The sequence below is a fragment of the Oryx dammah genome, unplaced genomic scaffold, assembly GCF_014754425.2.
Source record: "Oryx dammah isolate SB20612 unplaced genomic scaffold, SCBI_Odam_1.1 HiC_scaffold_2, whole genome shotgun sequence".
Classification (NCBI taxonomy): Eukaryota; Metazoa; Chordata; class Mammalia; order Artiodactyla; family Bovidae; genus Oryx; species Oryx dammah.
The window spans coordinates 194,545,008-194,558,468 of record NW_024070186.1 but is presented as its reverse complement, the minus strand read 5'-3'; the positions used below and the strand labels follow the sequence as shown (position 1 = coordinate 194,558,468).

The following is a 13,461-nucleotide window of genomic DNA, read 5'->3' as shown; positions in this document are numbered from 1 at the left end:
TCTTAGAGTAGAAGCAAGGAATTTGAGACCTTTTTGTTGTTGTTGTTCTGCTATTAACATTTAATGCAATAAGTTGCGTTTTTCATTCAAAATATTTTCTGATTTTCCTTGAGACTTTCCCTTTGACCCAAGGATTACTTATTTTAAAAAATGCTGTTTCTTTTCCTACGGTGGGTTGGAGGTTTTTTTTTTTTTTTTTTTCAACCTTTCTGTTACTGATTTCTGGTGTAATCTGTTTCGTTCAGAGAACATGTTTTGCAGGGTTTCAGTTCCTTCATATGTGTTGTGTTGTTTGCAGAGCCAGAATGTGGTCTGTCCTGGTAAATGGTCCATGTGCACCTGGGAATGTGTGTTTCACCTCTGGCAGGCGGATTGGTCGGTAAATGTCACATGCACTTCGTTCCTTTCTTCTGCACTGTTGCTGATGTTTCTGGTTGTTCTCTTCCTGAGTGAGAAGTATTCGTTGAGGTCTTCGGCTGTGATTATGGATTTGTCTGTTTCTCTTTTCATTTCTGTCCATTTTTGCCATGTCTGTTTCTCAGTTCTCTTGTTAGCTGCATACACATTTAAAATTATTATATCTTCTTGGTGAATTGACCTTTTTGTCATACCGTAATGTCATTCTTTATTCCTTTGTCTGATAGTCATAGAGCTACTCCAGCTTTCTTTTGATTAGTAATTGCATGCTGTCGCTTTTTTTCCATCTTTATACATACCTGCATCCTTGTAGTTAACAGGAGTTTCTTCTGAATAGCACAGTCAGGCGGTTTTTAAAATCTGTTCTGAATTTGTTGTCTTTTTGTTCATTGTTTAGTCATTAAGCCATGTCCAACTCTTCTGTGACCCCATGGACTGTAGCCCGACACGCTCCTCTGTCCAGATTTCCCAGGCAGGAATCCTGGAGTGGGCTGCCATTCCCTCCTCCCTGTTGTCTTTTAATTGGTATTTTTAGGCCGCTTACGGTGAACAGGATTATCCGGGTTTGGATAGAGGTCCACCACTTCACTCAGTGTTTCTGTTCGTCCCACCAGTTCTTCATTATCTCCTTCCTCTTTTTGCTTTCCTTTTGGTAATCGGAACAGTTTTTAGTCTTATCTTTTATTTATTGTATTTTTTTACTATATATCTTCTTTTCGTATAGTTTCTGGAATATTCTTGGGGTTACAATGTACGTACATTTCACAACCTGCTTAGAATCGGTGTTTTACCATTTCAAGTGGAATGTAGGAACTTCCGTGCTCTGTCGGCCCTTCATCCTCTCCTAGACCTTTTCTTCAGGTTGTCCAGAGTGTCTTATGTTTATTCATTGAACACCCCGTCACACAGCACTCTCTGCTTTACTTCCAGTCATCAAACATGCTTTAAGAAACTGAAGAGGAATAGGGTTATATTCACTCAGGTAGTTACCACTGTTCTTTTTCCATTTCTTATGTTCCAGGTTCCTTTTTGTTATCATTTCCCTTCTGTTTGTTTGGCTTTTTTTTTTTTCCCCACAAATTCCCCTGGTTTTTCTTCACCTGAGAGTCTCTGTACTTCACACTCATTTCTTAAGGATATTTTTCCTGAGCATGGACTCCTCAGGCCACAGTGTTTCCTTTCAGCATTGTCTCTGACTGCCCTCAGGAGTCTTTGTTGTTCAGGAGTATGATTATGGGTTTCTGGATTACAGGCATAGATTTCTTTGTTTCATTTTAAGTTTATAGAGCTTTCTGAACACATAGTTGTGTGTCTTTCAGCAGGTTTCAGAAGTTTCCAGGCATTACTTCTTACATACACGTATATATTTTACGTGTATATATATATATATGTATTTTATGCCACTCTGTCTCTGGGACTCCAGTGTTATACCTTTTGGTCTCTATTATATGGGGGCTTCCCTGATGGCCTGCCAGTGCAGGAAATGTGAGTTCGATCCCTGGTTTGGGAAGATCCTCTGGAGGAGGAAATTGTAACCCACTCAGTATTCTTGCCTGGGAAGCCCCACGGACAGAGGAGCCTGGCAGGCTACAGGCCACGGGGTCGCAAAAGAGCTGGACACAACTTAGTGACCGAACAACTAGTCTGTAAGCCCTGAGGCTCCATCCCCTTTCCCCTCCAATCTCTGCTCTCGCTGCTGTTCAGGATGGATCGTTTCTGAGGATCACATGCACACATCATGTCCTCTCTCACCTCCATCCTGCTGTTGAGTCCAGCTAGTGATCCCAGGGATGGGGGAGCCTAGTGGGCTGCCGTCCACGGGGTCGCACAGAGTTGGACACGACTAAAGCAACGAAGCCGCAGCAGCAGTGAAGTTTTAAATTTTGATGATTGTATATTTCTATTCCAAAATGTGCATTCTGTTATTTTTACACTCTCTTCTTTTTGCTGAGACGTTCCCGTTCACTTCCAGAGTGTTTTCCCTTACTGTATGGGGGCGCATTTATAACAGTCTTCTTCAGGTAATCCTAGCATCTAAGGATGACTTGGCTGGCATCTGCTGGTTGTCCTTTCTCCTGTAAATCCAGGTTTTCCTTATTCTTTATTTGCTGAGTGACTCTCGATTGTACCTTGTATTTTTTCATTATCCGATTCTTTGTCTTGTTTATAGACTCTGTGGAGAATGTAGATATTTTCGTCCTAGAAGGCATTGACCCAGTTGGGTTCAAGTCGCGAGTTCCACTCAGCCTCCCTGGGTCTGGGGTCCCCTTTCAGAGCCTTTGCTGTGCTGTGTGAGCCTGTCCTGGGCGTGTGCCGTGCCTTGGCCAGACTGGGCCTTGGCAGTGGTCCCCCCGCAGTTCCGCCACCAAAGCCTGGTGAGCTGCTTGGGGTCAGGCCTGCCCTGCGCAGCCGGGCTGAGCCCCCTGCTCCCCGTGGAGTCCCTGGGCCGTCTCGCGTCTTGGGCTTCCTCTTTTTGGTCCTCCTGCCAGAGGGCTGGTATGTGGGTTACTACACTGCCCTGCGTGGCTGCGAGACCGGAGGCCGGGGGTGGGGAAAGGCAGCGGGGGTGAGGGTTCCCCTGCCCTCTGCCTCCGCCCGCTCCCCCAGCTTTAGACGAAGCTCACTGCCCTCTGGATCACAGGCCCCGGGGTAGCCGGTGGTGGGAGCAAGAGAACGGGGGAAAGAGAAAAATCTGGAATTTCCTCTCCTCTTTTCTGAGCATCAAAAGACCCCCTTCTGCATCTGGAGCCAGAACCCAAGCATCGGGGGTGCAGTGGGCGGGCAGGCTCGGTGTCCTCACTCCAGTGGCCTCCTCGCCCTGCCCACTGCCCTCCTCCGCCTCCTAGAGCCACTTGATGTGTCTGCGGGGGTTCCGAGCCCGTCCAGCGGGAGGGAAGGGGTGTGGGCTCGCCCCCGCCTGCCCCAGGGTGGGAGGCGCGGGTCACAGCTGCTCAGCCCGCCCCTGAGAGCAGGCGTGGGCCGACCAGACTTGTGTTGGGCTTTTCAGGAAACCCCGACCAAAGAGCTGGGCCATTGCGGGGGAGCCGCACGCAGCCCGGAGCGGAGCAGCCCCGCGCCGGCGGCGGGCTCCCCGCACCTGAGCCGGGGCCTGAACTCCGAGAGCTCCACCGACGAAGAAGGTACCGCACCGGGGGGTCGGCTCAGAACGCAGCGAAAGATCCGCGGGGTGTGAACTGTTCCTGAGGATGGCCCCATATACCGCTTTCAGGGACCCCCCCTGACCCGGGCGGGGGCAGGCCTGCGCGTGCGCCCAGGGTGGTCTGTGGGCCCCGCCCCGTGCTCCGCTCCTGGGCGAGGAGAGGAGGGTGAGTCCTGGCTTACTTCCAGGCGGAGGCTTCGAGTGGGACGACGACTTCTCCCCAGACCCTTTCCTGTCAAGGACAACGAGTCACCTCCTCAGCTCCAAGCCGGCGCTTCAGACCTCCAAGTACTTCTCCCCGCCGCCGCCCCGCAGCGCGGAGCCCAGCTGGCCGCACGCAGCCCCCTACTCCAGGTTCTCCATCACCCCCGCCAGCATCGCCAGCTTCTCGCTCACGCACCTCACGGACTCGGACGTGGAGCAGGGAGGTGAGGAGGCCGAGGTGCTGGGGCGGCGGCGTCCCTGACAGCGTCATGCAGATCCCTCTGAAGGGCTCACAGCCCCGCGCTCCGCGGCCTGTCCTCTGCTTCCTGCTGGCTCTGCCCCACTGGGCCGAGGGACCAGGGCTGCTCCCCCCTTTCTTCTCCCTTTTCCCTTCTTGCTGACAGCTCCCGTCTCTGCCACCGCCAAGGGAAGGGCTGTGAAGAACACTTGGCTGTGATGTTGGCCTTGAGCCCGAACGCACTGGGGCCCTGCCCCGGGAATGTTGATTTTACCATTATGTCCTGGTCTTCGCGTGACACCAGGAGGCAGGGGGAATGGGCGGGGCCCGTGGGGTGGTCGCTGGGCATATGGAGCCTTTTCTCCCCCACAGCTAGATCGGAAGATACCGGTTAGTAGGTAGACTTTCTGATGTGTGCAGATCAAACAACTCCGAAACATAAAGACCGCTTGTTTGTCCCCGGCCGCGCTGTGCTGATTAGATAGCAGCCGTCACCCCTGCTCTGCCAGGGCAGATGTTCGGGGCCCCGAGCTCTGACACGGAGCCGCGTGTGAGTGTGCACACGTGTCAGCCGGAGCACCCGCAGGTGCCGTGGGCAGCCGGGCAGGTGGCCGGGGGCCGCCCTTCTGGCTTCAGTTCCTCTTTCTGCAGCGAAGATCAGATGCCGTCCATGCTATTTTTACCTTTGATGATCCGTTTAAAAACCCAGCTTTGCTTGCTCTCTCCTAGGAAGCAGCGAAGACGGAGAGAAAGACTAGTCGATGCCTAGGCCCCTCGGACCCAGGTTGTTCCGGCGGCAGTGTCCCGGGCCAGGATGAGGCCGCCGGCCAGTTCTCCTGCACCGGCTGCTGCCCAGGCCTCCCCTGCCCACCGGAAGGGCCGATGTGGGGGCTGTGGGCTCCAGGTGGCTTCCGGTTCCCACGTGGAGTGTCCTCCGCATCCACACCTGTGTGTCCTGTCTGTGTGCGGGGCCCTGCAGACCACAAGGGGAATTGGCACCAGTGAGCCATATTTATTGTTTTTAAAGAAATCACTAATTGCTTTCTGTAATTGCACTGTGGATAAATGTCCTAAGAGTCCTGATACTGTACAGAATCTTAAATTATTCAAGGAAAATAAGGCAGGTCAAGCTGGTGCTATCCACTAGTTTGATTTTTTTCTTCTGTTTTATAGTTTGTTTGCTCTGCATGGTACTCGTAAAGCTTAAGTATTTTGAGTGTTATGTTGTCTTTAGAAATTGTTGGAATTGTACATATGGTACTCTTTCGTAAATGATAAATGATTCCGAATGTTAGTATTTTATGTTCTTATAGGAAATATTTTTGATGAGTCGAAAAAGACTGCGCTGTTTCGTTGATTGAATGAAACACATCTCTGTCTGTTCTCTATAAGGTGGTCTGTCCCTGTTAGAGATGAGGCTTCTCCGAGGAGCTGACGGGTCTTGCAGCCCCTCTGTGTGATTCTCCCACTCGCCCCTCCCCCGACTTTCAGAAAACCCTCTTGGTACAAATCATGGGTGGTTCCCAGAGCCGGCTGCAGTTGGCACATCCAGCCCCTTCCCAGCTGGGGCCTGAGTCCCCTGTGTTGGGTTTAAGCAGCGCAGGTGGCGGTGGCCCGGGGCGCCTGTGGTCACGCCTGCCTTCAGGCCCACAGAAGCTGCTCCGCGAAGGGCTCTGGGAGCCAAGGCCTGTCTGGGCTCCTCCCGTCTGTGCACTCGAGGTGTTGAGCTGCTCACAGCCCCCAGAGCCAGTCCGGATCATGTCTCCCCCGGGTGAGGCTGCTATCTGGAACCACGGGTACTCACTACACCCCTCGACTGTGAAGGGGGACACGGGACACCGGGGAGCCGCCACAGGCAGCATGTCCTCCCTGTTGGGGCCTGGGGCGGCCCGAGTGGCCATCACCCTGGGCTCACCTGCACTGACCCCTCCCTTCTGCGTTAAGCCCCCGGTTCTCCCCTTGCTCTGAAAGGACCGAGCCCGTCCAGTGCAGTGTCGTGGTGTTGGCTGGAGCCCGGCGTTCGTGATAAAATGTAGACCTCATCCTGCGGTCCTGGAGTTCTGCTTTGCCCGCAGCACGGCAGCCGGTGCAGAGGGAGGCTGGCATGTGAACGGGGGAGCCCCGGAGCATGGGCCCCGCACGCCAGCCGCTCCCCCGGGGGGTCTCTCTTGCTGACGTCCTTCCCTGGTGTCAGCAGGACGCCAGGCTGACCCTCCAGGCCTCGGGCTGTGGGCAGGACGTCGGGCCCCGATGCAGCTGTGTCCACTGGCGAGAGTTTCCGTAGTACATCGTGACCTTCGTTATCAAGTCGGGCTTGCTCTCTTTTTACATTAGCAATAACTTTCCAAAGCAGGCCAACTCCGGGTGGCGGGAGCGCCCCTCCCCTCCCCTGTGTGAGCCCAGCGCACTGCCAAGCTGGACCTGGGGACGCGTGTGTCGAAAAGACAGCTAACAGGGCATTAGGAGGTAATTTTGCCAAAACTGTTGTAACTCTAATTTCTTGCTATGGAGACTTCCTGTGTGTTCTGAATTTTTACATCTACCAATCTTGGTTGAAAGAAAAATGAGATGCAGTTACACTAGTTTTGTGTTGTTTTTTTTTAAATTCTAGGTTTAAGGAGTTCAGCTCTAATGACTAAAATCAAGCAGATCCATAGTATATATAGTCTTAAACAGTCAGCCCAGGGTAAATTTATTGATTCTTTGGGGCTGTACATTTTTCAGTACGATTAAGGAGATTTTAACAACGTAATTCCCATTTTAATTTAAGGTCTGTATCACTCATAAATTGCCAAAAACATTTTATACGAGGGGGGGGGGGCGGGGGTTGCAATAGTAGGTCTTAGTGTGGTGTTGCATGGTTGGGAAGATTTTATACTTATAATAAACACGTGAATTAACATGTTCTTTTGAAAAATCTCAAGCAATACACAGGAAATGATGCACAGGAAATTATGTAGATTAAAAATTTCAGCCCATTTTTGAGATGTCAGCACATGCTTCGTTGTTTGAGTCAGTTTCGCTTTACTCAGTTGGTTACCAGTAGTGGGTTTCTAAACCGCTCCTGTTCTCAGTTACGCAGTGAAAAAACATTGGTGGAATTCTCGAGACGATGCCGGTGAGGTTTATCATACCTGGTTCACAGCAGTATTCCCTGGCCTGCTTTGGGAACTGTCTGACTTTGGTGGAGTTCACATGTCTTAAACCCACAATAATATATCCTTCACCTCCTTCCTAGCTAGGGGTTAACTTGTGTTACCCAGTGACTCAGTCACAAGCCGGAAAGAGAAGGGTAGGTAAAGCGCTCCCCCCAGATCCTCCTGAAACTCAGGCTGCACGTCTGGGTGAGAAGCTGTTCATCTTGAGGCTGAAGAAGCTCCAGGAGGCTGAATGGAGAACAGAGCCCATCTGTTCTATTTTTAAATGTGCAGGCGATTGTTTCTATGGAAATAGATTTGTCTCAGAAAAGTCTTTTTCTCTGTCTTGCTGCCATAAAACGCCTTTCAAAACCTCTTCCTTTTATCACCACCTCCCATGGGGTGTCTCTGGGGTTAATGACTTACTGCCTGTTTGTCCTGAGGGCCCGGGGGCAAGAGAGGCAGCTCTTGGTTTTCTGAAAGTTCCAGAAGTGAACTGAGTGTGAGGCTGCAGATGGGGGCTTCGTCACCGGGGGCTTCGTCACCAGGGGCTTCAGAGGATTAGCCTTCTGAGAGGTAGCCTTAAAACAAGAGTGGGTGTACACAGTTACTTCCGATTTAAAACCTCAGAAATGATGTTCCTAAGTGGTAAGGGGGGTGGGGGCGGGTTTGGCTCAAGTTTTGGCTCTCGAAAAGGAAAGCTCTCTTTAGTTATAAAAGTGAGTTCTCAAAAGATGTGTTGACAGTATTGAATCACCAACAACCTGTTATGTGAATGGCTGGAACACAGTTAAGTTCAGCTTGGCACAGGCACAGACAGATGGCAGTCACAGCCCGCTGTGCGTAGCCACTGCTTCATCCCAGCTGCCGGCGCCCGGAAGGGCTGTCCCACCTCCGAGGTTTCACTGTTGTGCTTAGACTCGGTTGTAAGAGGTTCACGGCAATATAACAAGTTAATGAACTTTGAGTTTAAATTGTGTACATTTTTTAATTGTAAGATTTTTACTGTATATTGATGCATAGTGTGATTCAAATAAATTGCTTGTAATTTAAAAACTATTTAATATTCAAAATAAATATAGTTATATATTTATAAACTCTGTCGCTCCACCGATTCTATGTGTTCCACTGTATGAGGCCGGAGGTGGGTGGCCTGGCCCTGCCCTGGAGGATGCTGGGAGCCTGAAGCCCCGGGTCCCTTGCTGCCCTAATCCCTAGAGACAGGATGCCCTCTGCTGTGCCAGACCTAAACCCAGCCCCTTCCACCCTCCTGAGAGTGAGGATTTGTATAGTCACTGGGGGACTGGTGGGTAGTGTTTGCATTGCTGTAAAGTATCTGTAATTCAAGGTGTTTGCACTTATGAACTTCAGAAGCATTTTAATTTCGGAGATCCAGCCTCTGTGGAGCTCTAATAAGCCCAGCGGCTAATCAGCTCAGAACCAGCCTTTCTGTGCCCTGAGTGGCCCCTCCTTAATGTCCTGGTCTGAGCTGCCACCAGCCGGGAAGTCAGCCTCCTTGTACCAAAACAGGGGTCTGGCGCCCGGTTGGTTCAGGTTACACCAACTGCGGAGTGGCCCTGGGGAGGTAGATGGAAGAGACCTGCGAACCCCCATTCAGAGAGCCCAAGAGAGGCAGCGAGGGACTCTGTCCCCGAGGTGCGGGGACAGTGCCGACCCTGGGCCTGCAGGGCCCGAGTCCGAGAGGGGCTGGCAGCCCACACCGCGTGCCACCGTGGGTACCACTCGCCCTCTGGCTGCCTCCCTTCAGCCCCCAGGAACCCCTGAGCAGTTGCTGCCGTTAACACCTTTTAGTGCTGCCAGTCAAAGGTGAGGAAGCTGAGGCCAAGGGCGATTAAGCAGAGCAGGTAGGTGGCAGCCAGTTTTGAGTTCAAGCGGCTGCGCCCCCGGAGACCTCCGAAGGAAAACCGCTGACCAGTTGTTGCCCGGTGATCCGCCCACCGGCGGCCGAGCAGGTGCCCCGGGCAGCCTCCGCCCCCTAGCACCTGGGCCGGCGCCGCGGGCCTGGCGGGGGGCGGGTCCGCAGCCCGGGGTGCCGCGGGGGTCCTTCCGAAACGCGGGGTGAGCGCCCGGGGGCGTCCGGGCTGCTGTTTTATCAGGGCGGCGGCCGCGGCCTTTTGGGGACCCTAGCATGACTGCCAAATGGCTGCTCCACGAGTTTGACTTTGGCTCACAGCCCCACGGCCGGGTGCTCCCGCTCCGGGCGGGCTCGCGGCGAGGCCTCGGGCTCCTATCCGACCCGCGGGCCGGGCTGCGGGGGCCAGAGCTCCTCCGGGCCGGGCCGGGCCGGGCCGGGAGGCGGCCACCGGTTCCCGGCCCGCAGGTGCGCCCCCGCCCCCGCGGCCGGGAGGGACGCACGGACTCCGGCCCCGCCCCGCGCCCGCCCCAAGGGCTCATTTACATGCGGCCGCCGCCCCGCCCGGGGCGCCTAAAGCGACGTGTCCTTGTCCCCCGTGGGCAGCCCCAGCGCGTGCGGCCGCGGATCCCCAGGTAACGGGGGGTGGGGGTGCGGGTGGGGCGGCGGGGAGAGGACCCTGGGGCATGACCTGGGGTGGTGACTGGCAGGGAAAACCTGAGTCGGGGGTCCGGGTCTGCAGCGCCCCCACCCCCCGGGGCCGCGGCCGTCCATCCCCGTGGTGGGCCTGGGGACTGCTGCGGCCTCTGGCCACCGTCCACCTCTGACCTCCCGACAGCCGCCTCAGGTCCACAGCCATTCAGGCACCAGTGTCCCTGCGTGTGTGACGTCTTGGGGGCAGGACGACGAGCATGGTGGGGCCGAGCTGCTGTCTGGCCATCCGGGCAAGCAGGAGGCAGCGTAGCCTCTGGCGAAGGGGCTGCACCTCTGGGTGGTCTCAGCAGAGTGTCAACCGGCCACCTAAACTCAGGAGGCCCTCAGGCGGCAGTGAGGGGCATGGGGCCAGAGAAAGGCCTAGGGGCAAAGCGTGTCTCCCACAAGATCAGGAAAACGCCTGAGGGGTCAGTGTGAGGTCTAGTGGAGCTCCGGGGGTGGGGGTGGGGGTGGGGTGGGGTCATCTCAGCGCCGCGAGGTGACTGGGACTCAGGGGTCACTGTGCAATGAGTGGTCGGTCAGCTGCCGTTGGGGACAGCTGCCCTGAATGTCCCCTGGCCTGCTGAGTGACTGCGGGGTGGCCTGTGTTCTGGATTTCAGCTCCAAAGGCCCGCTTCCTCTGAGAGCCACCACCTGCAGGACAACTAGTCTGGAGCCATGAAGACCAAGAGTCGGCCACCCCGGCGCCGGGCACCTCCGCAAGACCCAGAAGCCACCCCAGGGGAGCGGACGCCCGACAGGCCACCGCCGGGTTCGGGTGGGCCGGACGCGACCAAGGCTCTGCGGAGCCGGATGGCGCGGGCTCAGGGGGCGCGGGCGGAGGGCGGGCGTCGGCGGCCGGGGCCGGGGGGCCGGCGGGAGAGCAGCGTCCAGCGGCGGCTGGAGAGCAACGAGCGCGAGCGACAGCGCATGCACAAGCTGAACAACGCCTTCCAGGCGCTGCGCGAGGTCATCCCACATGTGCGCGCCGACAAGAAGCTCTCCAAGATCGAGACCCTCACGCTGGCCAAGAACTACATCAAGTCGCTGACCGCCACCATCCTGACCATGTCCAGCGGCCGCCTCCCGGGCCTGGACGGGCCGGGCCCCAAGCTCTACCAGCACTATCAGCAGCAGCAGCAGGCTGCCGGGGGCACGCTTGTAGCCGCCGAGGCCCCGCCCGAGGGCCACCTGCAGAAATACTCCACCCAGATCCACAGCTTCCGCGAGGGCTCCTAGCGCACTGCCTGGGCCCGGGTCCTCCACGCCCGGGGCTCAGGGTCCCCGATGCTTAGCGCCTCCCCGGACCCGCGCCAGCTCCCCAGGACAAGGCTGGGTGAATCGTGGCCTGGTCCAGGCCGCCACTCTGGACAGCACGAGGCCCAAACCTCCTCCAGGTCCCGGGACCTGCTTTTTCGTCATGTAGGCAGGAGCAGGCTGGCCTTGGTCACTGAATCCTCATCACTCCCGCTCTCCCCAGGCGAAGGGAGTGTCCATGTACAGGGTGGCTTGGGTAAGTTCCCCAGTTACTGCTGAGACCAGGGGCCCAGGGAGGGGGATTCCCCTGACCCACACCAGAGCCTCCGCATTCTGGGTAAACTGAGGCACGGAGCAAACAAAGCGCATGACTTAGAGGGGACCGGGGCTGCACGGAGGTGCTCAGAGCCTCTAGTTCAGTATCTGTCAGGTGGAGGCCCTTCAGGTTTCTTCCCGCTGATTCTAAGGGGAGCCTGTCTGGGTAGAGGGCCGAGGGTCTCTGCTCCCTCCTCCCGGGTTGGGGCTCCTGACTGTGGAGGGTCTGCGGCCGGCAGGGTGCTGAGGGCTCTGGAGACAGGGCCAGGTGGGAGAGCAGAGACAGAGGCTGCTCAGGCCTTGTTTCCCCGGAGCGGTTGGGGGTCTCCCCCTGCAGGTGGAGGGTCTGTCCCCCCGCCTCCTTCAGGGTCCCCCCAGGTCTGCCGCTCGCTGTTGAATCTGTGGTCCTGTCTGTGGCAGACAGGGGTCTGGGCAGACTTCAGGATGTTCCTGGGTCCTGGCTGTGCTTGGGGGCCCGTGCGGGGCCGCGGGGCTCCCCTCCCCCGCCGGGTGCTCCTCAAAGGCGGGCCTGGGTGGCCTGGCAGGTCTTGGCCGCCTCGGGCCATGCTTCCTCCTGTGGCGTTCCTGCCCCGCCGGCCCTGACGGGCTGGGTGACTCTGCTCTCAGCCCTGGCAGCTCGTCTCCCCTGTCTGGTTGCCCAGGGCCAGCATGGGGAGGGGACAGGGCGGCCCTCAGGCAGGCGCCCCACCCACAGGGGCTGCAGAAAGGCTGGAGCTGGCCTAGAGGCCCCGGGGGCCAGGCCCCTTGTGGGCACTCTGGGTAGGGGCTGACCTAGCTAGGGGTGGGGCGGCCACAGCCCAGGACCCCTCCCCGATGGATGGGATCAGCCTCCCAGCCCTGACTGTCTGGGCCCCAGCCGCTTCATGTCCTGCCCATCTTGGCATCAGCCCTGGCTGCATCAAGAGCATCAGGTGGTGCCCCTGGAAACAGCCAATAGGGGCTTCAGTCCCAATTTACCAGGTCATCCACCAGCCGGACACCTCCCCCCCGCCCGGCCCCACCGTCTGGCCACCGCTGGGCCCCAAGGCCAGGCCCTCTGGAAGGCCCGCCCGGGGAGGCCTGGTCCAGCCCTGGCCACTCGCCCCAGCCGACCTTCAGCAGGGTGAGGACGGACCCCAGGTGCACCTGGCTTGTCCCCCAGGGGAGGCCACTCAGGAAGGTCAGTGGTCAGGGGGTCCACCAGTGGGTGCTGACATCAAGGGCGACTGCGAGCTGGGGATAGATGGGGCCCCTGTGCCCCTGCTGTGGGCGGCGGGGCCGCCTGGAACACAGGATGGGGAGAACCACAAGCCTGGAGGCTCTTTTCTGGCTGAGGAGGCCAGGGCGGGCTCAGCTAGTCCCTGAACTTGCTGAATGAGCCAGAGACTGAGCCGAAAGCACGGGGGTGGGGACGGCCCAGCAGAGGCTCCATCCAGGAGGTCACACCTGGTTGACGGTGGTCTGTGGGTCACCACCTTGCAGGGCAAGAGCTTTTGTGACTCTGTCTGTCCCAAACTGGCATCTGCTTCCCAGAGGGTCTCCAGGGCCCTGTCGTCTCCTCCGAGGCCGGAGCGCACCTGCCTGCCCCGTGGCCACGTCACAAAGGGGCCCGGAAGGTCCCGGTCCAGATTCGGACTGTTGACTATGGGGAGGGGGCTGGGCGAGCCTGCTGCTGGGTCTGCTCCGTGGACCCTCAACTTGGACTCCAAGCCCAGGCTGAACCTGCGAGGACACCTGGCCTGGCCCTCCCAGTCTGTTTCCTGACGTGGGAGACTCACGTGTTCTGAGCCTGGGGCCGGTACCTGGGGCCACAGACCCGCTGGCAGACCAGACCTGCGTGAGCTCGGGGGGCGCAGAGAATCCGGAACTGTGGCTTGCAGTGGGGAAAACCTACCTGGGACTGAACGGCCAGTGCCCCCGCTGTAATCATGGTGAAAATGTTTCTTAAATGACCCCAGTTTGCTTTCATTTTTCTTAATGGCCTCTTCAGATACTAATGAAGCCAAAATAAACGGTCCCATGGGGTGATTGGTGCTTTTGCCCCATGCTCGAGTGGGTGGGGAGTGGTTTTAATCATAGTGGTAGCAGTAAAAAAAAAAAAAATTATCATGTCCTTGACATTCTGGCATTAAGTTTTTATTGAATAAAGCATCCAAGGACTCGAGAT

At 56.8% G+C, this 13,461-nt stretch overlaps 2 protein-coding genes across 2 annotated transcripts in view; both read left to right on the top strand.

Annotated features, from left to right (window-relative positions):
• Window positions 1–8,256, top strand: part of LMTK2 (lemur tyrosine kinase 2) — a 73,768-nt gene extending 65,512 nt beyond the window's left edge. The window contains exons 12-14 of the mRNA XM_040230951.1: window positions 3,425–3,557; window positions 3,766–4,005; window positions 4,749–8,256. Of these exons, the coding sequence (XP_040086885.1) occupies window positions 3,425–3,557; window positions 3,766–4,005; window positions 4,749–4,777 (402 nt within the window). The 3' untranslated portion in view covers window positions 4,778–8,256. The remainder of the gene's footprint in view (window positions 1–3,424; window positions 3,558–3,765; window positions 4,006–4,748) is intronic.
• A 1,338-nt stretch (window positions 8,257–9,594) lies between these two features.
• Window positions 9,595–13,397, top strand: BHLHA15 (basic helix-loop-helix family member a15). Its single transcript, XM_040230941.1, has 2 exons — window positions 9,595–9,664; window positions 10,344–13,397. Exon 2 carries the CDS (start codon window positions 10,401–10,403, stop codon window positions 10,959–10,961), a length of 561 nt encoding a protein of 186 aa, XP_040086875.1. The 5' UTR covers window positions 9,595–9,664; window positions 10,344–10,400; the 3' UTR covers window positions 10,962–13,397.
• The last annotated feature ends 64 nt before the right edge of the window (window positions 13,398–13,461 follow it).

Coding starts and splice junctions, on each gene's coding strand:
- BHLHA15 (XM_040230941.1), top strand. CDS start 10,401: ATGAAGACCAAGAGTCGGCCACCCCGGCGCCGGGCACCTCCGCAAGAC.